The 24728-nt window shown below is 42.2% G+C and overlaps 1 protein-coding gene across 1 annotated transcript in view; it reads left to right on the forward strand.

The window, feature by feature from the left end:
- Window positions 1-24728, forward strand: part of LOC137303915 (cadherin-23-like) — a 110869-nt gene that overhangs the window by 77096 nt on the left and 9045 nt on the right. Inside the window, exons 5-7 of the mRNA XM_067972327.1 lie at window positions 6992-7056; window positions 13089-13326; window positions 22421-22526. Coding sequence (XP_067828428.1) covers window positions 6992-7056; window positions 13089-13326; window positions 22421-22526 — 409 coding nt within the window. The remainder of the gene's footprint in view (window positions 1-6991; window positions 7057-13088; window positions 13327-22420; window positions 22527-24728) is intronic.

Consider the following 24728-nt stretch of genomic DNA (forward strand, 5'->3'; position numbering starts at 1 on the left):
GGTCATCACAGCCTCTGACAAGTTTCTGACATATAATAATTGGATTCTTTTATGACTCTTTTAAAAAGAGCTTCTGGCAAAAGCAATTTGCTTTCCATCAATTTTATTCATAGTTTAAATAAAAGCAGAAGCTCTTTATCTAAAAGCATTCTGTCAGCTTTTATTATATTGGTTATGGCACTGTGGCCTTACATGAGCGTGTGATAATGAATAGTTTTCTCCCTTTTCAGTGATCCAGAAGTAGTACAACCATGTTTGGGTTAACGGGGCAGAGGATGGACATATCAGCTGGTAGTCTGCTCCTTGTACAAGGCGTAATTTTATCTGAGTCTTGTCCAAGATGACAGGCTCACAGCAGCGTCTTCAATTGATGATAGCAGCTGGAGATAATTGCGCACAAATTGGAAGGGATGGTACAGTTGGGGCTGTGGAGCATTTCTGATGCAAACTTGTGCAGAGGTAATGGAGTGGCATGGGATGCACAAGCAAAGTGTTAACCTTTATTCTGGGAAGGCACTTTCTGCAAATTTAGCGTCTAAAGCTTTCCCACATTCAACCAAAAGACGCATCGTAAGTTGTGACCATTACAGGCTAAGACACAACTTAGGGTAGAAATTCATCTCAGACGGTAGTGCATAACAGGCAGTGTCACATGGGCCGGCCAACAGATGCCCTGCCCCGGTATTTACTGCCCCAGTAAAATTGAAGTCACTGGGAATCGGGGAAAATTCTCTAGTGGCTGGAGTCATACCTAGCACAAAGGAAGATGGTAGTGGTTTTTGAAGGCCAATTATCTCAGCCCCAGGACATTGCTGCAGGAGTTCCTCAGAGCTGTGACCTAGGCCCAACCATCTTCAGCTGCTTCATCAATGACCTTCCCTTCATCATAAGGTCAGAAATGGAGATGTTCGCTGATGATTGCACAGTGTTCAGTTCCATTCCCAACCCCTCAGATAATGAAGCAGTCCATGCCCGCATGCAGCAAGACCTGAACAACATCCAGGCTTGGGCGGTTAAGTGGCAAGTAACATTTGCGCCTGGCAAGTGCCAGGCAATGACCATCTCCAACAGGGGAGAGTCTAACCACTTCCCCTTGACATTCAACGGTATTACCATCGCCGAATCCCCCACCATCAACATCCTGGGGGTCACCATTGACCAGAAACTTAACTGGACCAACCACATAAATACTGTGGCTACAAGAGCAGGGCAGAGGCTGGGTATTCTGCGGTAAGTGACTCACCTCCTGACTCCCCAAAGCCTTTCCACCATCTACAAGGCACAAGTCAGGAGTGTGATGGAATACTCTCCACTTGCCTGAATGAGTGCAGCTCCAACAACACTCAAGAAGCTCAACACCATCCAGGACAAAGCAGCCTGCTTGATTGCCACCCCATCCACCACCCTAAACATTCACTCCCTTCACCACCGGTGCACTGTGGCTGCAGTGTGTATCATCCACAGGATGCGCTGCAGCAACTTGCCAAGGCTTCTTGGACAGCACCTCCCAAACCCGCGACCTCTACCACTTGGAAGAACAAGGGCAGCAGGCACGTGGGGACAACACCACCTGCACGTTTTCCTCCAAGTCACACACCATCCCGACTTGGACATATATCGGCCGTTCCTTCATCGTCACTGGGTCAAAATCCTGGAACTCCCTACCCTATAGCACTCTAGGAGAATCTTCACCACACGGACTGTAGTGGTTCAAGAAGGTGGCTCACCATCTTCTCAAAGGCAATAAGGGATGGGCAACAAATGCCAGCCTTGCCTGCGACGCCCACATCCCATGAACGAATAATTTAAAAAAATTCAGATCCATCAACTTCAGTAGAACTGAATATTTGACGGAATGAACAGATATTGTTTTACACTATGGCCCAAGACAAAAATCTACCCCATTGTGGCCATTACAAGCAAGGTTAAGTCTTTAGCATGAGTGGAGAGAAATGTGCAACTCAGTGTCAGAGAGGTACTCAGTGTTTTTTTCTGTAGATGCGAACGATCCTTTGAATTTTTCATACTGTTAATGATTGGAGAGTAAAGGGACAGTCTCCATGTGAATTATCATTCACCAGGAGTGAAAATATTGTTTGCCATCTCCACCAAGAATAAAGCTACTTCTTACTGATCTCTTCCTCTTCATCATCAGTTGCAATGTATAAATTGGATGTGTATTTTCATTGCCTTTGATGAATTACATTAGGTCAGTGATAGCACTGTTTTCATTGAGTAGCTGGCATTGTGTTCCAGAAGTTAGGGTGGTGAGTGTATCAGTATTTGCAGGGAATCCCCAGGAGTGTATCAGTATTTGCAGGGAATCCCCAGGAGTGTATCAGTATTTGCAGGGAATCCCCAGGAGTGTCTCAATATTTGATAGTGTGTGGACCAGTAGTAGTGTTACCCTACAAGTCTGCCACTAGTCTGTGAAAAGTGCATTATTTACATCAATGCTGGGCTCCCAGAATCCAAATTAAAAGATCAATATAAAATACCTTTTTTTGCCCACTTTGCATCTGCTGTAAAGAAAAGAATGGCACGATAACCTGTATGAATGGATCACTGTTCTCAGTCAGTGCTCTCCTTTTCACTACGTGATAGCTTGCAATGCATGAGGAATGGGAATAGAAAGAAAGAACTTGTATTTATACACTGCCTTTGATGATGTAAGGGAGTCCCAGCACCCCACAGCCAATGAAGTACTTTTGAAATGTAGGAAATGCGGCAGCCAATTTGCTCACAAATTAAATAAATGACCAGATAATCTATTCTAGTGATGTTGGTTGAGGCATAAGTGGTTGGCAGAACACGGGGGAGAATTTCCCTGCTCCTCTTCGAATAACGCCATGAGATCTTTTACATCCACCCGAGAAGGCAGACAGTTTAACATCTCATCCGAAAGATGGCACCTCCGGCAGTGCAGCACTCCATCAGTACTGCATTGAATGTCAACCTAGATTATGTGTTCAAGTCCTGAACCCACAACTTTCTGATGCCGAGGAGAGAGGGCTACAAAAGGGCAAACATCACAATTCTCGAGTGCGCATAAAAAAAAGGGAAATTTGGATCCAATAAAGTAAATTCCTCTTTTTTTTTTACAGTATAATTTAAGTGAGTTATTAAATAATTGAGAACCCTTCTTTTCACATGACGATTCCTGGAGGCTAATCATTAGTAAAATTTATGTTCAGTCATCCTGTTTTCAAACTTTCTCAACTCTGTGGTGGCTGACCAAATATTTGTGTCATTCAGTGAATTTCTCACAAAAGTTCCTAAGGGCATGCCTCCACAAACTGGAAATAAATCTGTGCATCTAGGGAATTCTGGCTGTATTAGACAGTTACTGACAGCAGGCAGATACTGTTGCATAGGTGAGTATTAGTGCAGTAATGAACTGCATGTAGAAGAGAGAGTGAGTTTTGTAATGTGACCTGAAATTAAGCTGGATAGATTTGGGAACATTATTAACCCGTGGTATTCTTATCTTGCATGTTAAATTTTATGGAGCCTCAGAAATGCTGTCAGATCTATAGTTTTGCTAAGTAAACTTAAATTAAACCTTTATAAATCTCTGGTTAGACCTCAGCTAGGGTATTGGGTCCAATTCTGGGCACCACACTTTAGAAAGGATGTCAAGGCCTTGGAGTGGGTGCAAACGAGATTTACTGGAATGGTACTCGGGATGAGGGGTTTCAGTTATCTGGAAAGACTAGAGAAGCTGGGATTGTTCTCCTTCGAGCAGGGAAGGTTAAGGGGAAATTTAATAGAGGTGTTCAAAATGATGAGGGGTTTTCTTAGAGTAGATAAAGAGAAACTGTTTCCACTGGCAGGAGGGTCGGTAACCAGAGGACACATTTAAAATAATCGGCAAAAAAATCCAAGGGCGAAATAAGGAGAATTGTTTTTCTTCACAGCGAGTTGTGATGATCTGGAATGCACCGCCTGAAAGGGCGGTGGAAGCAGATTCAATCGTAACTTTCAAAAGGGAATTGGATAAATACTTAAAAAGGAAAAATTTGCAGGGCTACGGGAAAAGAGATGGGGAGTGGATAGCTTTTGCAGAGAACTGGCACAGGCACGATGGGCAGAATGGCGACGTCCTGTGCTGTATGAATCAATGGACAGTGCTAATCTACAGAACATTAACTCTTGGGTACATGCATTATAAATGCAATTTGTTATGCAAATCGTTGAACGTAAGGGTTTATTTGCACTTGCAGTGTTGACAGTGGCTGCTCAGCCCTGTAGTCGCATTTTTCAGAACTGCAGAGCAGTAGTGTAGTGGTTCTGGTATTTGTCTAGCAACCCAGAGATTGAGAGTTCAAATCCCACCATGGTAAGTAATGAATGGGATAACATTAGAAAAAAAAACTCAAATCAGAAATTGCTTAGCACAGACAATTAATTTGTAGTATAAATGTAACTTGAAGTTGTGAAACGCTTGCTGACCATTCGAGAAGCTCAGTGGGTACAGAAAACGCACTGAGATGCCTGTGTCCTGTCCTGGACTCCACAGAACACTGAATTCCCACAGAGGATGAGTACTATCATTTTGATTTTTTTTGAAACATGAAAGTTTAGGAATTATATGTTTGAATATAATATATGGAAAACCCATAAATGTGCAGAATTTGAGAGTATGTATGGAAATTTCATATCAAAGGATTTAAATGGCCTTGAATTTTAGCCACAACAACTTCAGCATTGCACAAGTACATTACTTCCAGAATAATAAACAAGTCGGAGAGAGAGATAGAAGAATTTCATATAATTCGGGAGCTCAGAAATTGTAAGATTAGTCTTGGGTTAGAATCCAACCTATTGTGACAAGATGAAAGGTTTATCTCTCTGGTGGCTTTAAGGGTCTTAAGAGAAATGAATTTGACCAGTCAACTCAGCTCTGAAGGAGTAACGTCAACAGCTCAAATATGCCCATAATTCAGCGATAATTGGAATTAAATTGATAGTCTCACTCAGAACAGCTTGCTGTAGGAAATAGAGATGTCACACTGGTTTAATATTGGATGTTCCACTAAGATTTGGGGTTGAGATACATTGTTAGGATGGCATAGTTGGAACATCTAATTCAGGGTGCTGTACCTGACCTTGGAATGTTTTATTGTAACATTGAGTGCGAAAAAGGGAGTATGATAAAAAGAAAATTGTCCTGCAGTGACCCGTAAATGGACATCAGAATTCAGCTCCCTGGGGGCAGTGGTCAGTGGATGGAACTCCTGGTTCAACAATATAAAAGCCACTTGTCAGAGTGACTGCTCGATCGATAGTTTGAATGACCAGCCAGAGAGTAGTGGTGTTGTGTATAACTGGTGGTGGGGAGGGAAACTGAGGACTCGTGGATGGAGTTCATGATTATTGACTGGAAAAGGAGAGAGTATAAATGATGTGAGAGGGAAGGAGAGTGATTAATGAGTGGTCGTGTTCATATGAGCACATTATGTTTGTCCAACTTGCTTGAGTATCTGAATGTACAATTAAATTGGATATTCTCCCCAGCTGTTCATACATTGGTTACCAACACTATGCAAATCAGATAATTCCTTTGGCATTGAGGGTTGGTGGGAGGGACAAATCTTTTGTTCTTTTTTGCATCGAACTCAGGCAAATGTTTCTTCTTTTATTGGGGATAAACTGTGTTTTCCCATCAGAAATACGGACAAACACTTCTTAGCTTACAAGACGCAGAATCCTAAATGTCCATCACTGGCATGAACGTTGAGAGCTGCTCTTTGTGTTTGAAAGGAATAGCTTGAAGGGTAGTCAATCCTTGATTGCTGCAAGATTTTATTCACAGGCCATTCGACCATTGGGAAGCATCACAGCCAAAGCTCCGTACTGTCCTCACTTGACATCTGCACATAAGATCCAAAAAGCATTACATAACAACCAGGAGCCTGTATTCGTGGCTGATTTTCCCCTCCCGAGCATGGGCGTATGAGACCACTTGTACCATACCTGTCAGCTGACACAATACAATCTGGGGATTGAACCTTGAACCTTCCAGTGCTGTATTGGGCACTGATTCATACTGTTAATATAGAGGTGTATGGGTCAGAGGTGAAAACAGGAATTTTTATACCTGAAATAATCTGTTTAATACAAGTGAATACGTGTATAGGTGAGAAGAGGCTTTTGGTTTTCAGTTTCTATTCATGTATCAGAAATATTCATACATTAGATATTTCCTTCAGTGGAGTTGACTGAATTCGGGTAAGCAAGGGATCAGATAGTGTTCTGCGATAGTTGCCCAATCTCTCAACAGTAAACCCTTAGCTCCTGGATCAGACTCTTGAACCGTTGTTCCGAGCACAATGTGAGAACTTAGACTGGAGTAAAAGAAGCTCACTCCATCCAGTGTCCAGATATAATTATTCTACCCTGGACTTCCCTCCTTCTTGTTCTCTCAGTTGCTGATTCCCTACTCTGAGGATTGCCCAGTTCCATCCCTTGCTTCCCCTGAAGAATAAAAATCAAGCAGTGTTGTTAATATTTCTGATACCTTCAATCCCCTTTCCTAACAGAAGGTGTCAATTTGACCCTCAGTCAACTACCTTTTCTGGGAGACTTTTCCATCATTCTGTGAGGGGTGGGTGAAAGATTTTTTTCTAACTTTGCTTGGTGCTCATGAAATTTATTCTTGTGTCTCTGGTCCTTCCCCTCGTTGTTCAAGTTAAGGAGCTTATCTGTCCCGTTCATTGCTGGCGCCATGTCTTCCTCCGCCTTCTCTTCTCCAATAAAAAAATAAGTTTAGTCACTTGAGGCTTTCTTCATAACATGAAGACTGTCCAAGTGGGAACATTGAACAATGGAGTGAATGTGTATCTCCATGAGCTTTATTAATACATTATAGCAAAAAATAAGATTTGTGAACTAAAAATACCAGGACATGTGTGTATATAATCCAATGATGCCTATTGTACTTGTGTGTTCCACCAATATTAATTTTGTATTTCATTGTTCTTTTCTTCAGGCAACAGATAATGACATTGGAAGCTACGGAAATGTCAATTATTTTTTCAGTGATGAATCTGACAGGTAAGAACTGGCTCCAGATCTTAGGGGTTTCAGAGTCTGCAGCCGCGTATCGTGTGAGGCAGTTTTACAAACCGTGTAACAGATAATGTCATACAATCAATTGTTCACTATATGTCAAGTGATATGACAAGTTACCTCCCCAAATCTCTTCCATTTTATAACATTAAAACATTTGTTAAAGTAAGGAAGCGTATGGGTTTATCCTGCGACTGGCATCTGGTATCTTTACTGACTCTCAGTCTGGCTTTACCCAGTATCTGTAATACCAAACTTACAACTTAACCTACGTGGCCATTGTCATTCCACCCACCCCCCCCACCCCCCCTCCCAAGTACACTCCTGAATATACACACAGCTTTTCCCCATCACATGTATCATCATCTGGCATTGAGGAGGTAGGTGGGCAGCTTGGCTCAGCGGTGACACCCTTGCCTCTGAATCAGAAGATTGCGATTCCAAATCCCACTCCAAGACCTGAAGATGTAATCGAGGGAGCAATGGATTGTTGGCGGTTCTGTCTTTTGGAAGCAGCAAGTCTGCCTGTTCAGGTGAATGTGAAAGATCCCATGTACTTTTTTGAAGAAGAAGAGCAGGGAATTCTCCTAATGTCCTGGCCAACAATCATTCCTCAGCCAACACTGCCAAAATAGATTAACTGTCGTTGAGATCTTGCTCCGCACAAATTGGCTGCCAGGTTTGCCTACAAAAACAACAGTGACTGCTCTTCAAAAGTAATTCATTGTCTGTGAAGTGCTTTAAGATGTCCTGAGGGTGTGAAAGGCAGGATATAAATGCATGTCTTTCTTCTAATGAATGAAGAGCATTGATTAAAACAGTCTCTTGAGGGTGATTTTCTCTGAATCAGTCTCATGTCCTGTTTCCACTTCACACAGACTTGTTGAGGCTTTTGTACTTGTTTTTTTTGGGGCATCTTCTACTTAACTCAGGCACAAGTGAAATCTGAAATGTCTTTACAACAGGCAGTATAAAAATGTGCCACCTGCTAAAATGCAAAAGTGTCCATTTGATCCCACTTTGAGGTAAGTGAGCAGTTTCACTTGAGAAAAGGAACAGCATGTGAGAATTTGTTTCTCAGTTGTGCTTGGAGTTACAAGGGGGGATGATTTTGTCTTTGGGCGATAGTTTAAAACGGGCAATATCGATTCAGCCGCTCGTTATACATCTCTCCCAATTTTCATTTCCATTGAAGTCAATCAGGAGAGATGTATAACGGGTGGCTGAATCAATATCGTCCGTTTTACTCCATAACCCAAAGTCAAAATTACCCCCAAAAAGTTTTTAAAAGTTCAGATTTCTACCTCATTGCGACTGCTAAATCTGTCTGAAAAGTTTCTCTATAAAAATATGTTCCTTCACAAATAGGTTCCCTGACACAATTGGGCTTTGGCAGTGGTTTGTGTGACATTGCCAACACGAACCTCTGAGATTTGTGCTTGATTCACCAATTTGATTTCGCACCTGAAGGTGGAAATATACGCAATGTTAATGAAAATAGAAAGAAAGACGTGCATTTTGTATAGCACTTTACAGCCAATGAAGTACTGTTGGACTGTAATCACTTTTGTAACGTAGGAAACGCAGAAGCCAAGGTCCCACAAACGTGTGATAATGACCAGATTATCTGTTTTATTGATGTTGGTTGAGGGATAAATATCGGCCAGAACTTCCTTGCTCTTCTTCAAAATAGTGCCTTGGGATCTTTCTGCCAGAGGGCCTTGATTTAACATCTCACCTCCAACATTGCAGCACTCCCTCAGTACTGCACTGAAGTGTCAGCCTAGATTTTGCACTCAAGTCTCTGGAGTGGGACTTGAACCCACAATCTCTGACTCAGAGGCGAGAGTGCTACCACTGAGCCATAGCAGACAATGAAGAATGTATTTTTATTCAGTGACCTTTGTAATAGCTAATAAATGGGGTACACCATACAGTGGTTTACTCAACTGTGGTGTGTTTTTCAGTGTAGAGAGGAAACTTTTTCAAAATTTGTTATCCCGATGGCTAAGTGAGTTTAACAAGTGAGCAGTTGACCCTTATAGATTGGGAAGATTTCAAATTTGATTCTCAGTCTCTACTGAATCAGCTAATCTCAACTGGAGTGGCAGTACAGGAACTACAATTGACTCCGGCACCCTTGCGTCGGAAAGGCCTGATGCTGCTTCTACCCAGATGTGCAACCAAATTCCCCCAACTGTTTATATGTCAGGGGTGGGAGGGTGCGGAGGATGTAACTCATGCTCAAAATATTTGGGGGAAAGATCCCTTTCAGACTTTGCCCCCCCGCACCTCCCTCCTCCGTCCCCAGTGATTGCATTGATAGTGTTGGGAGTTCCTGATCACTATCTAGTGACATCTGCTGAAAGTCCACCAGCTTAGTTGATGGGTGTGGATGGGACCAGGCTCTTCCGTGGTGAAATAGTCTGATGTCAGCGTCAAAGCTCACGTGTGGATGATGTGCACTCGGGTGAGGTTTTGAAAGCTGCTCCCATTCCCACTCCCATAACCCAAAAAGGGATCATCACTTTCAGGGGAGATCGTGAAGGAGAAACTTGACAAGGGGAAAAACAAGACCCAGACCTTGGAGTTTCTATGAACATTCGGTTTTTCCAATTGGGAGAAAAAGATGTTTTCACATAAAGGGGAATTGAATAATTAGGCGAAAAGTAAATATACAAAAACATACGGAAAATGGGATTAGGGTAGACAGTTCCCTTTTAAATATGGTCTGAATGAACTCCATCTAAGTTGTAAATTCTATAATGTGTAATCATTTATACATTTCTGGCATTGTGCAAAAATACTTCCACATTTCTTCAGTGCTTCATATTAAACAGGTCCCAGTAATGTGATAAAACACGTCAATTACAGTATAATGTACAAATAATGAAAAAAACAATTTTACTCAAATCCACATTTGCCAGACCACATTGTAAACTGTAAAGTTAATTTATTTTGATATGAAGATATTGCACATGCATCACATTTCATTACAGTGTTGCCCAAACATTTAAATATGTTTTGCAGTAAGATAATGTCATTGGTCTTGTTCTTCTGCAGTTTCCTTCTTGCATTTTACACAAGATGTTCGATGCAGTACTTGATGAACCTATCAATTATTGGTATTTATCAGTGGAGTAAGTGATCTGTTATCACTTGGAGTATTTTCACTGCCTGTGGAACTTTTTAATGTAAAATTACGGTATTCAGGCAGCAAACTGTGGTACAATGCAGGTGTCAGCTGTGACTCAGTGGGTAGTATGCTCACTTCTGAGTCAGAAGGATGTAGGATTCAAATCCCACTCCAGAGGCTTTAGCACAAAATCTAGGCTGACACTTTATTGCAGTACTGAGGGAGTGCTGCATTGTCGGAGGTACTGTCTTTCAGACGAGATGTTAAACTGAGGCCCTGTCACCTCCCCCCCCACCATCAGGTGTACATAAAAGATCCCATGGCACTATTCCAAAGAAGAGTTGGGCAGTTCCCCCCAGTGTCCTGGCTTTTATTCCTCAACCAATACCTAAAACAGATGATCTGCTTTTCTTCCATTGCTGTTTGTGGGAGCTTGCTGTGCGCAAATTGCCTGTCACATTTCCTACATTATAACAATGCCTACACTTCAAATTGTAAACAATTTTACAGCACCAAGTTATAGTCCAACGATTTTATTTGAAATCTACAAGCTTTCGGAGGCTTCCTCCTTCCTCAGGTAAATGTAAACATTTACCTGAGGAAGGAGGAAGCCTCCGAAAGCTTGTAGATTTCAAATAAAATCGTTGGACTATAACTTGGTGTTGTAAAATTGTTTACAATTGTCAACCCCAGTCCATCACCGGCATCTCCACATCATGGCTACCATCTACACTTCAAAAGTATTTCATTAGTTGTAAAGTCCTGAGGTTGTCAAAGGCGCTATTTTAATGCAAGTTTTTCTTTCTTTCAATGCAGTGAGTGTTGAAACTTATCAATTTGTTACGGGATGGTGCTGTGCCAAATCACTCAGTAAAGGTTTACAGCGAGTCAATACTGCTCAGTTTTAGCAGAGCTCCCATTATCACATAATCAGTTATGTTTTTTGTAGCTTTGGTTTGAAATTTTGGTAAAAATTTTCCATGGTTGATTGGCCAGCCAGTATGTATACTTATTTTTTTTTAAAACTTACCTGAATTAATTACATTTTCTTATTAGACTCACCTTCCATGTTGCTTATGGGCTGCTGCTACAAACTTGATGATGAAATGTTAACTGGTTAATACCATTGTGTTGTGTTAATATTATTGGTGGTGTTGTAACATGTCAAAAATCTTTTAATCCTTTCCTTTGTTATTGAGAGCATGCTTTTCCCTTCATTACTCTCTTTACTATCCTGTCACTTTACTTGCATGTTACTCTGCCTCCACTGCAATCAGTATCCTTCTTTGTAGCAGCTGAGGTTTAAATGGAGTGCAATAGGAGCCTGGTTGTGAATTTAAGGCAATAATTCAATCCTGGAGTCTCTGATGGTCATAAACTGCTCAAGCTTTGCTTTTATGACTTCCTCAGAACCAATCGACAGAATGATTGCCTTGTAACTGCTGCCAGCTATCTATTTTTCTCTTGTTTGTTTCACTCTTAAGTACAGTCTACAATAACTACAATTCAAATCTCTGGACAGAAGAGCCTAAAGGATTAACTTTTTAAAAAGGCTGGTTAGTATCAGAAGGGAGAAAGAGAGAGAACATGCAAGTGTTTTTCATGGGATTTCAGGGTTTATTTAATGGAACTTGGGACTGTAATCCTAGGTTATCTTTTCTGCATTATATTCAGTTCAATATTGGTTTTGTGCCAGTTAATATTTGAACAAAGCATCCCATCAATTTCCCACTTGACAGTCTGGAGAATGTTCCTTGTGCTGCTTTTGTTGTCCAGTTTTCCTGTGTATTGTAATTTGCATAATATAAATATGTAAATTGTATTGTAATATCATTAATAATGTGTGATCTCATGAAAGATTAATCAGCTGTTAACAATAGGCTGCTTTTCTTGAACCGTAGAAATGCATTTGATAAACTCTATTCCTCTAGGCATTCCAAGATGCAGTGCAGGACCCATGTGCTATCTCATGTACGAATCATAAAACTCGATCCAACACTTCAACTCATGTTAACAAGCAAACCGTTAAGAGGCGGAGTGCCAGATTTGGGCATTTTGAGGTCACAGTCTAACCCCTGTGGTGCATACGGGCATCAGTTATAGTCTTTATTTCAACTGAATGTTTCTTCAGCAATCCAGAATAGATCTCCGAGAACATATTGCAGAGAGATCCCGTGGAATTTCCTCATCAGACTGGACACATTTTTCCAACTGCAAATACGCAGATATGAGCCTTGAGATATCGCTGTGTGACTATTAGTGTAAAAATGCTTTGTGCGTTTGTATGAAATCACTTTATCCTCTATTTGAAGGCAGATAGCAAAAGTGTTAAGCTTTTGTATACTAACATTGCACTGTGTCTCACCCATCCCTTTGTTACCTCTAGATTCGACTACGCCCATGCTCTCCTGGCCGGCCTCCCACCTTCCACCCTCCGTGAACTTCAGCTCATCTAAAACTCTGCTGTCCGTATCCTAACTCGCACCAAGTCCCGTTCACCCATCACCCCTGTGCTCGCTGACCTACATTGGCTCCCAGTCATTTTAAAATTCTCATCCTTGTTTTATATAAACACAAGTTGTTGTTGTATAGTTTCAAGGACGCGGTGTTTTAAATGAGGCAAGCCAAGTTTGTCTATCCATCTTTAGTTTATGCGTATATGAAGTACTCTAATTTTTTTTGTGGAAGGTCGGCTAATTTCCTGCCTTGTTGCTGTTTTGCTCTGTTTACCTATGACATGGATGTATTTACATTTCACATGAGCATAAGGAATGAACACAAATGTTAGCTAAAACTGTATTCCAATATGCTGTAGCCCTAATGTTATTCTGCATGTATTTTATACCCTTGTCACATTCATACTTTCTTTGCCCTCTGGTAGGTTTGCTATTGACAAGGATACTGGCAAGGTAACGCTAATCAGGAGACTAGACTTTGAGACATCGCGGCGGTACACCTTAACCCTAATAGCTAAGGATGGCGGTGGTGAGGAGACCACAGGACGTATGCGCATTAATGTGCTGGACGTCAATGACAATGTCCCCACATTTCAGAAGGAAACCTATCTGGGAACGATTCGAGAGAATGAGGCTGCCCCAGTGCAAGTGGTCAGAGTTCGAGTAAGTGAAATAGTTGTATCCAATCTGCTGGGGATTGGACAGGGGCCAGATGGTGGTGATAACAAAGATCCGTGCTCGTAATTCCACACACAGCGCACTCCTGATCTTAGCCATGATGCTGGGGGAGGGAGACGGGGCTTCCATATAACAAGGGAGGGAAATAGGACATCTGGTCATCCCAGTCTGTTGTTGGGCACCTCATTAGCAGGTGATTATGATGGTGAGGGTTTGGGAACCTGACCACTTGCTCACTTTCCTGGGTCAGGCATGAGGCAGAATGAGCCTCCAAAAAACCCCAGAGAAACAAGAGAAATACAAGACAACAAAACAGAGAAAGCTAAAGCTGATCGATAGCAGTGGGATACCTCATTGTTTCAGTCATTGAATGCACAGTATTTATCTTGCATCTTAATTTGGGAGCCACAATCCACCAAAAGGTACACCAATGCTTTCTGTTATGCCAGCTAATGTGCAGTGGAAAGACTCTATTGAAATAGTCTCTGGATTCAAACCATTTAAACACATGGGGTAAATTTTGACTTTGTGCGATAATGTAAAACAGGAGTTAACGAATCGGCAGCCCCATTTTTATTTGCATTGCGGGAAACCTCACATTACAATTGCTGAGCTCAGTGACAGGGTGGCCAATCCCTCAGCTGCCTCACCTCCCTGTCAGCTAAAGCCCATTGCATCATGCCTCTTCCATGACCTTCACTCTTCGTTTACACTAACGACCATTACCTCATCATTCCACAGATTTGGTATCAGCGAGTGAAAGTTCCAGAATGGGTCTCAGCACATAACACTCTTACATGTTACTTGACTCCTTCCAGATATAGAAAAGGAGAACATATAGTCGGCAAACAGATAGATGTTTCTATCAGAAGGCCAGAACTACGCAAAGAACAAAACAAATATCTTTACAATTATAGCTTGCACCAGCCACGAAGGCCTATGAATGTCTGAGCTGATTTTCTTTGGGACATTTTTTCAGAATGCTGTTGCTAGCAGATTCTGTTTAAAAAAGAATTGTCTTTTTGTTACAAAATGGAGTGTTTAATATAAAATAGATTATTTCCTGCTCGCGTTCTGAACACAAGTAATTCATTGTGTGAGTCATTTAGGAATGTTACTGAGATGTGAGAAGGATAGTAAGATTTTTCGCTTCTCTCCTGCAATTTTCCCTCCAAATTCTTCTTTACTGTCTCCTGAAGGTGGTGACTGATATTGTGGCCTAGTTTCAAGGATACTGGTGGCCTCCCAGTACCTCGCTGGAATGGCAGTTCATTTTGTATGCCCTCAAGTACTGACAAGTCAGCAGGCGATTTGACACTGGCAATAGGGTTCGGCCCAGCCCTGTCCCCACCCAACAATCACACATTCCAACTTCCAGCAGCATCAGTTAGTGACAGTTAGGATGAAGAGCCCTTGTCAGTAATAATCCCCTTCTTGAACACCTGAGGTGAACTGTAGTGCTCTCTCTAATGTCCCACATGAGATTGGATGATTTAGCACAGACCAAAGATCGAACGAGGAACCTTCCTGATGATGTATTGCTCAGTATTGCATTGCATGGTGCATACAAGCACTGAGCCATCTGATGGAGGGCTGTTTCTCTGATTTGTAATGGACACCGTGCTGTGGCCTTACCTGTTACCCTTTTAATGCATCTTGCAGCATGGCCTTCCTTATTCATACACAAACATAAGAGACACCAGCTTAGCGATGACCGTTACCAATATTAGCGGACGCACATTTCACCTGTTGCATTCCTTTGCTCGTTATTTTAATGCAGGTTAACGCCTCCCTTAAAATAGCGGACAGAATAATCCTCAAATCTGCCTGTGAATGTCAGCAATCATCATTTCTCGGGGTCTGTTGAGAAGCTCTGTTCTATAGGTTGTAAGCTTCACTGCTGATCTCTGGTATAATTATTAACATTTATTTAAAAAGTCTGCAGCATTTTGAAGATGCTAAGTCATCCAAGGGCTGGTGGCGTTTTGTGAAGAGATAGTTTTTTAAATGTCTACAATAGCTTATTCTCCCAAGTGCAGTATAAATATAGCTATTGTGCTTTGATGGTGTCTAATTGTATCATCCTTGTCCCTTAAGAAATATGTTAATGATTTTCAAATACATCTCATTCACTACAAACGATTACATTCATCACGGTGCCCATATAGTAGTTCAGTTTGATTGGATGAGTTTCATCTGCTTCAATTCCTGATCTATTCTCTCACAGAAGTTAAATTGGGTAATGAACAATGATGACATTACACTCTCTGCGCAATATATTGTTTCTGTCAACCGCTAACTAAGACTTGATTGGAATTAATTCCCGACAGGGATACTGCGGAAACTACTACATCCATCGCACCTAAGGGAATGGCAAATGATGAAAGTGGCTCCTCCACTGCTCCCCACTGTCGTCTGTTTGTACACCAGGTGTGCAAGATTTGGTTTAAAATAAAATTGTGGTTTGTCCGGCTTAATGGTGCGTGAGGGAGCTATGACATGGAGTGTGGGCCCTAGGCTCGTTGCTGCAAGTTTCTTAAGTTTCTGATCTCAACCATATCGCTGTGGGAAGGCACTTAGTCACTGGCAGAAAGGGGATGTTAGAAAGGGAACCATTACAGCTTATTATTGTTCATATCTTAGCGAGGGGCTCAAGAGCAGCAATGATGGAGATCAGGAAGCAAGTTGCCTGTTACCATATGCACTACAGGAACTTCTCTCCTCCTTTAAGACGCTGCTTAAAACCTACCTCTTTGACCAAGCTTTTTGGTCTCCTTCTTCGGCTCAGTATCAATTTTGTTGTCTGATTACACATCCTGTAAATGCAAGTTGTTGCCTGGTGCGAGTCAGTGTAACCCAACTTCTCATTTTCTGTTCCTACTATTGAGGAAGGACCGGACATTTACCCGTGTCAGCAAGATTGAGACATGAGAGCAATCCTGCTCCCTGCCACCGTAGGGTACAGCATATTGAAGCACCCGCTCTGAGATTTCATTTAAACTGTGCAAGTTTCTCATCATTTCATGATCGTTTGGCTCCGAACAGATATATGCAACCATTTCAATATCTAAAGTTCATGGGTGCTTTATGCTTGACTGCTCTACTAAACTTAAAAAAAAATACAAATTTTTTCAAGTTGTAAACTCTTGCTGATCATGCCTCATGATTTTTGAACTCTGGAGTTGCAGAATATTGTTCTGCGGTCAATCAGAATGTTATACTTTTGATATCGTTATAATGAATTTCCAGTGAGATCTGCCAAGTCTACATCAGCATGGTAAATGTCACTGTAACTTCCATAATGTTGCTCATCAATGAAAGTAGAATAAAGAAATCAAGTCTGTCTTTTGTGGAAGTATCCTGTAACTATTGCTTTCTCTTTCTGCTTGTTTACCTCTGTGTGTGCCTCTCACTTTCTCTTGTCTTTGTTTCCCTGTTTGTCTCCGAGTCTTTCTCTTTCTCTGTCAATGTATCCCTCAGCTCTGTCTGGTCTGCAGTTTTGTGTCTCTCTCAATCTATTCCTGTCAAACACTTTGTTGCCATCTCTCTCTTTCACAAAACTATAACTTAAAGCAATGAAGATCCAAATAAAATAAGCTAAAGGAATCTCGAAATAAGTGCAAGTGTTTTATGACATCAGAAATAATAACAATATCCGACAAAGTATGTGACTAGGGATTATGATCAGGAACAGAAGTCATGCAATGATGTAGTAAGAAGAGAATAAATATGAAAGAGCTTCTTATCATTCATTCATTGCATAGTTAATGTTTTATGAACTAGATAAAGATTGAACAGTGTAACATGGAGATGCTTCTATTGCATTATCTGCCAAGCCCCCATGGGTTTTTCCCGTGTCCTTCAGTAGGAAAGACGCAGGTTGAGGAGGATATTTGGTGTAACAGTGAGTTGAAAAACTTGGGTGGGAAGGGGAGCAGGTCAGGGGAAGAATTTAATTTGTTCTTTTTGTCATTTTTGCTTGGTTGCTTTTTAGTGAATGTTTTTTTTAAACCAATCCTCATGCATGGCTTTCTGGCATATGGCTCTCTGTCAGTCAAATATGGAACAATCAACTCAACCCCGTGCCTAGCAACAATCGATAAGATTACTAGAAAGTGGCAAAAGGGAAGATCTGAGAATATTACGAATATAGGAACAGGAGTAGGCCATTCAGCCCCTTGAGCATGTTCCACCGTTCAATCAGATCATGGCTGATCTGTATCTTAACTGCATTTACCCGCCTTTGATCCACATCCGTGGATACCCTAACCTAACAAAAATCTATCAAACTTGAACTATCTTGACAATTATCGAACTTTAACTATCTTGAAAATTTCAATTGACCCCCAGTATCCACAGTCTTTTGGGGGAGAGAGTTCCAGATTTCCACTGCCCTTTGTGTGAAAAAGTGCTTCCTGATTTCACTCCTGAATGGCCTAACTCTAATTTTAAGATTGTGCCCCCTTGTTCTGGACTCACCGATGATGGCTTATGCCTGAAACATTAACTTGCCGCTCCTCTCCACAGATGCTGTGCCTGACTTGCTGAGTGTTTCCAGCATTTTCTGTTTCTCTTTCTGTTCTTTGCATGACTGCGTTTTTAAGCTATTGCAGCCACTTTGGTGAAAGGAGGCATGCGTGCAGCGTTATAAGGCCACACATCCATGGGCGCTGACACAAAGCCTTGGCAATCTTTAATTACAAGCCTCCACCTTTATCTGTGATTTTTCTCAGATAAAGTGAAACTGACTGAGCCTTAATTACTTGTTTTTTTTTAAAGCTATTTACTGCACTGTCAGGTTCCCCAAATCTACTGTCATTTTGGTCATTGTGTCTGATTAAGACGTGATTGTGATGTTAATGAAATTGACAATGTGTTGGATTGTGTGGCAGTTTAATTTATTGAAGGTAAAGGGGAAGCAGGTGGAACCATTATTTGTTGCTTCAAAAGTACTTTTTAAATATATGATGTGACCTGTGAAACAGATGGGATGTGTCGGAGAGGAAATCTCATGCTTAAAGGGGCATTGTCTCTTCGAAACATTGTTTGGCAACCCTTGTCTTCACTAACCAAATATATAACCCAAACACTTAAATCGTGGTGAAGAACCTTATGTGTTGCAACAGTATAAGAAAACAATTATATTTATATCATGCCTCATCATGCCTCAGATTGGAAAATAGCCAACATGTTGCCAATCTTCAAAAAGGGGCTTAGGGACATCCAGGGAATCTTCAGACCAGTGAGCCTAACATCCAATGTGGGTACAGATTTTGAAACAGAGGTTAACAAAATGCCTAGGTACAACATGGTATCCTAAAAGGAAGTGGATATGGATCTACGGGAGGGAGGTCTTGCCTATCAAGATTACAAGAGTTCTTGAGTCTGAGCTAGAAGATCGTGGGTTCAAACCCCACTCCAGAGACTTGAGCACAAAATCTAAGCCGACACTTCAGTGCAGTACTGATGGAGCACTGTACTGTCAGAGGTGCCATCTTTCGGATGAGACGTTAAACCGAGGCCCCGTCTGCCCTCTCAGGTGGACGTGAAAGATCCCACGGCACTATTTCGAAGAAGAGCAGGGGAGTTCTCCCCTGTGTCCTGACCAATATTTAACCCACAGTCAACACCTAAAACAGATTATCTGGTTGTTATCACATTGCAGTTTGTGGGACCTTGCTGTACGCAAATTGGTTGCTGTGTTTCCTATATTACAACAGTGACTATACTTTTAAAACAAAAAGCACTTCATTGGCTGTAAAGCGCTTTGGGACATCCTGAGGTTGCAACTAATGAAGTACTTTTCAGGTCCAGCACTTCTCTGCGTTGCTGCTTAAGAGCGGGGAAATGGGATTATTATTGTTATCCAACAGAATATCCTGTGACTCACCATGAGCATTGCCACAGGAGATCTGCTTATATATGGAATAGAGTTACAAACAGACAACTCAGATAACTTAGAATGGGGAGAGAATTGTGTTTTTCTTCTCATTTCCCTGTGTTAGGGTCTGCTGTCATTTACTAACTAGCAGATTACCTGTGGCATTGTTCCTGGTAAGTGCACATTAAGCGACTTTGTGCACAATTTATAATTCTTCTCTGAGGTGGAACTTTGCTTAAGGTGGCCCGACCCTTTAAGGTCGCGAAGTCTAATTGCTGTAAATACCCTCGGGTCACCTACAGATTAATTTCTGTAGATGAGGAAGGTTTGCAGGATGTCAGGTGCTTGTAAATTTCAGGCTCAAGGTCAATTCTTTCTCAGCAACATAAGTTAACTTGTAATTGACCAAAGCTTGAAATAATTTTTTTCTGTCTTTTGTACTTTTGACACTTTGAAGTATGACAGATACTGCAAAAACCTTCTATAGCTAAAAGAACAGGGAGCGCAACTAGTTGTAACTTTAAGGCAGAAGGTCTTCATTGGACGACAAATCCAAGTCAAGTTATCTGTCCTCAGTTATAATCTGCCTTAGGAAAAGATCATTGCAGTTGGTCTGGCAAGGCCCAGGTTCAATAAGTACTAAATTGGTCCAGGGAAGGGGAGATGTTTGATCCAGGGAAGGGGAGATGTTTGATCCAGGGAAGGGGAGATGTTTGGTCCAGGGAAGGGGAGATGTTTGGTCCAGGGAAGGGGAGATGTTTGTTTGGTCCAGGGAAGGGGAGATGTTTGGTCCAGGGAAGGGGAGATGTTTGGTCCAGGGAAGGGGAGATGTTTGGTCCAGGGAAGGGGAGATGTTTGGTCCAGGGATGGGGAGATGTTTGGTCCAGGGATGGGGAGATGTTTGCTCCAGAGGTACAGCACTCCCCACAGCCTTGAGCTCATACTGCTTGAGTTCTGCCCTGTTGAGAAGATTCCATGGAGGAAGAATTCCACTGTTGGTAATTTATTGCAAAATTGTAGATGTGTTCTTTCTACATTAACACATCCAAAAGGGACAAGGGTGACTTGGCTGATAAAGACCCGAGCAGATGGAGGCACACCTGTGAAGCAGTCAGGAGGACAATTCTACAAATACGAGCTGCTGTAGAGCAATCACATTTCCCAGGGTTAAAATTAGTTCGTCTCTGCCACTGCAATTTCCTGTAAATGGCTGAGGATTACTGCTCCTAATTGACGGTATTCAGTCACTTCAGCGTCTAATTTGGTAAGTACCATGATTGGGGAAGGGAGGAGATGTTTGGTCCAGGGATGGGGAGATGTTTGGTCCAGGGATGGGGAGATGTTTGGTCCAGGGAAGGGGAGATGTTTGGTCCAGGGAAGGGGAGATGTTTGGTCCAGGGATGGGGAGATGTTTGGTCCAGGGATGGGGAGATGTTTGGTCCAGGGATGGGGAGATGTTTGGTCCAGGGATGGGGAGATGTTTGGTCCAGGGATGGGGAGATGTTTGGTCCAGGGATGGGGAGATGTTTGGTCCAGGGAAGGGGAGATGTTTGCTCCAGAAGTACAGCACTCCCCACAGCCTTGAACTCATACCCATTGAGGAGAAGATTCCATGGAGGAAGAATTCCACTGTTGGTAATTTATTGCAAAATTGTAGATGTGTTCTTTCTACATTAACACATCCAAAAGGGACAAGGGTGACCTGGCTGATAAAGACCCGAACACCTGTGAAGCAGTCAGGAGGACAATCTACATCATAAAGGCTCAATGGGATGTGAGCTGGGTTGTTTCCTCTGCGAGCTGCCCTCGGATTGAGACGATCATACTCTACTTTGTTAAGCAAGTGCTTCAGGTTAAGGGGCCTTGAGAAAACAGCCTTGAAATACCTTTGTAATACCCGAGTTAAAAATCTGATGAGTTCATTCCTCCATCCATTCAAGTAAATTGATCTATCTGTGTAAAGGAAATTTGCATTGGGTACATAGAATGCTAGAAAATGTACTATGCTGAATAAATTGGTTGGGAAAAAGTGCTGACCATTACAGAGTAAAAGCTTCAAAGTAAGGACAGGACCTGGACGAACTGGTAATCAATTAGAAGAGGATACAAGGAAGAGCCAGCGGGGAAGAAGGACTCAGGTGAAGCTGAAGCAGGACCAAATCGAAGTTAGCAAGAGGGAGCTGATCAGAACACAAACTGAAGGTTACAAACTGTGGGATGGATAAGTAAGATGCCTTATCTTTCTGTGGCACTGTAAAACATTTCAAGCCTTCCTGTGATAACTTCCTAAATTGCATATCTCCTTTGCTTTTTTCTCAAATGTAGGAAAAAGAAACAAAATCTAGGCCACTCGGGGGTAATGTCAAAAAGCACTTCTTCACACAAAGGATAGTGGAAATCTGGAACACTCTTTCCCCCCACCCCCCCAAAAAAAATGCTGTTGAGACTGGGGGCTCAATTGAAAATTTCACACCTGAGATTGATAGATTTTTTTAAGCAAGGGTATTAAGGGTTACACAACCAAGGCGGGTAAATGGAGTTAAGATACAGATCAGTCATGATCTAATTGAATGGTGGTACAGGCTCGAGGGGCTGAATGGCCTTCTCCTGTTCCTATGTTCCTGAAAGCATGTGGTATTAATGGGAAGGTGATTGGGGCTCTTGGGGGTATTTAACCAAACTGCGGAGCTGACAATGTAATGTGCTTGGTATTTGCGATAGTCATTGATTAAATATCCCATTCCAATAGGACCCTCTGTCTATGATGCGCACTCTACCTAGAACTGAAACCTGAACAATGAACATTTTTCACAAACTAAACTGTAGCCCTGCCCTCTCAAACTGCCCCCCTAAATACCTCGGCCTTACCACGACCGTCCTCGAAACCCTTCTCTTCAACGTTGCTTTCCCCCGTCACCCTCACCCAGCTTTGTGTCCATTTTCCTTCTCCACACTGCAAAGGGTTCTGAGATGTCTTTCTGTACGTGAGGAGCGCCTCAGAAATTTAAGAAATAAAAACAGAAAATGCTGGAAATACTCAGCAAGTCAGGCAGCATCTGTGGAGAAAGAAACAGAGTTAACGTTTCAGGTCGATGAAATTTAAGTGCTTGCCTGTTTCTGCAGCAATGATTTCACTTCCATTGTGCCTGTCAGCCACTGACACATTTGTTTTGTTTTCTTTTATTTCCTTTAATGCAGGCGATTGATGACGACTCACCTCCGAACAACCAGATCACTTACAGCATTTTCAATGCCTCCATTCTGAGCAACTACTTCGATATCGGGGTATCGGATGGCTATGGGGGTAAGAAGCTGTTTTGCCTTAGGGGTCAATTTGTGTCAGGAAAGGGGATTGAAGGTTATAAAGATGTTAATAGATGTGTTTGGGAGTTGGGATGAGAGTATGGATCTCTTGGCATGATGGAGACAGTCATGCATGAACTGTGGAGAGGGTGGGAATGATGGAACCTTTCTCTTTCCAAACATTCCTATGTTCCTTTTGGGTGAGTTAATGATGGTGAAAGGTTTTCTTGTGTAATATGTTGGGAATCGTAATTCAGATGCAGTGAATCTGTGCAACTCCTTCACTGCCGCGAACATCATCTTTGTTCATTTCCATACTACCTGCGGCCCCAATTGTACTGAGGATAAATGTTTAACCAGAAGGTCTGAGTGACGTAAACCTATAGTGGGTTTGGCTTGCTGTCTTTTTGTAGGGTGCTGCTGCCGTGTGCCAATGCTTGAATAAGCAGTTGCCTCAAATTGTGAGATGTTGCTTTGATTCTGTGGTTTCTCTGCTTGGTAGGCTGTCAGTCTCAGGCTTAACATCAAGGTGAGGCACAAAGATTGAGCCTGGCACAAAGTTTTGCGCGGCAGGAGATCACAATGAGAATTCAGGCGCTTCGATCAGAGTGCCCAGCAACCCCCCCCCCCCCACCCCACCCCCCCAATAATTTTCCATCCATTTCTTCAACTAGGTTCTCCCGGTGTCCTGGCCAAAATTTCCATCCCCCAACCAACACCACCAAAACATATCATCATTACATTGGCGCTTATGGGACCTTGCTGTGTGCAAATTGATTCCTGGCTTTGCCTTCGCAGCAATAGTTCCTACTCTTCAAAAGTAATTAATTGGCTGTGAAGTGCTTCAGAGCATCCTGAGGATGTGAAAGGTGCTGTACAAATGCAATTTTTTCTTTTCCTGAAGACATAGAAGCGAAAACTGCACCATGGGAGTGGGTGATGTCCAGACCATCCCATGCAAAGATGTTTGACATTAGGATGTATCAGACCATTATAAAGGAAATAAAATAGAAGGGAACTACGGCGTTTGAATCTTTTAAGAATGAGTTACAGTGATTTAACGGTTCAGGCCCAAGATTTTTCATGCAAAGTTGAGTTAAAAGGCGCTCTTATTTTTGCACTTGTCCTGCGATTCCTTAATTCGCCCACCAACTTTCAGGCTGCAAGTTGGGAACCGGTGCCTGTAACTCTGCCGTGTAATGCAGATACCCAGGGTGCAACTGTGGCACCACTTCACAGAAACCGCCTCCCTTACAAGAAGAACTTACATTTATATAGCACCTTTCATGACCCCAGGACGTCCCGAAAAGCTTTACAGACAACAAAGTACTTTTTGAAGCGTAGTCACTGATGTAACGTTGGAAACGAGGCAGTCAATTTGTGCACAGCAAGATCCCACAAACACTGTGATAATGACCAGATAATCTGTCTTTAATTATGTTGGTTGAGGGATAACCATTGGCCAGGTCACTGGAGCGAACTCTCCCGCTCCTCTTCGAAATAGTGCCACGGGATCTTTTACATCCACCTGACAGGGCAGACGGGGCCTCAGTTTAACATCTCATCTGAAAGACGGCACCTCCGACAGTGCAGCACTCCCTCAGTACTGCACTGGGACTGTCAGCCTAAATTTTTGTGCACAAGCCTCTGGAGTGGGACTTGAACCCACAGCCTTCTGACTCAGGCGAAAATGCTACAACTGAGCATCTCTAATCTTCCGTAGAGCCGCATTTTCTGGGCCTCTGACTCTTTCAGCTCCCAGAACTTGGGTTACTTCAAGCAGCTGATTGCAGCTGGTGAAGAAAGGACCAGATGTCTGCCTCCAGCTGCACGCCTATCATGTAAAGTGGCCCAAAGAAAAGAAAATATTCGCTTTGAACAGTTTGCACAAGTATTATCATAAATACAGTCACAGTGAAGCGGAAGGGTCGTTATTCTTAAGTTTTCGGCACAGTGTAATTACGTGCAGTGATTAAAATAGCTCCCTGGTGTGTTGTTTAAGCCACAAACTGCATGCTAACAGTGTAATCACAAATGCATGGCTTGCAATGAGGATGTTCAGCCTGTTGAAATTCTCACCGTGCTTTAAAATATTTAAGGTGAAGCTTGGTGATCAGGGCTTAATCTAATCCCTCACCTTCTGTGATTACTCTGAATGCGAGAAGCCCAGGCTATAAAATGGCTTCTTAGAAATTTTGCTGCA

This window comes from Heptranchias perlo, chromosome 36, assembly GCF_035084215.1.
Source record: "Heptranchias perlo isolate sHepPer1 chromosome 36, sHepPer1.hap1, whole genome shotgun sequence".
Classification (NCBI taxonomy): Eukaryota; Metazoa; Chordata; class Chondrichthyes; order Hexanchiformes; family Hexanchidae; genus Heptranchias; species Heptranchias perlo.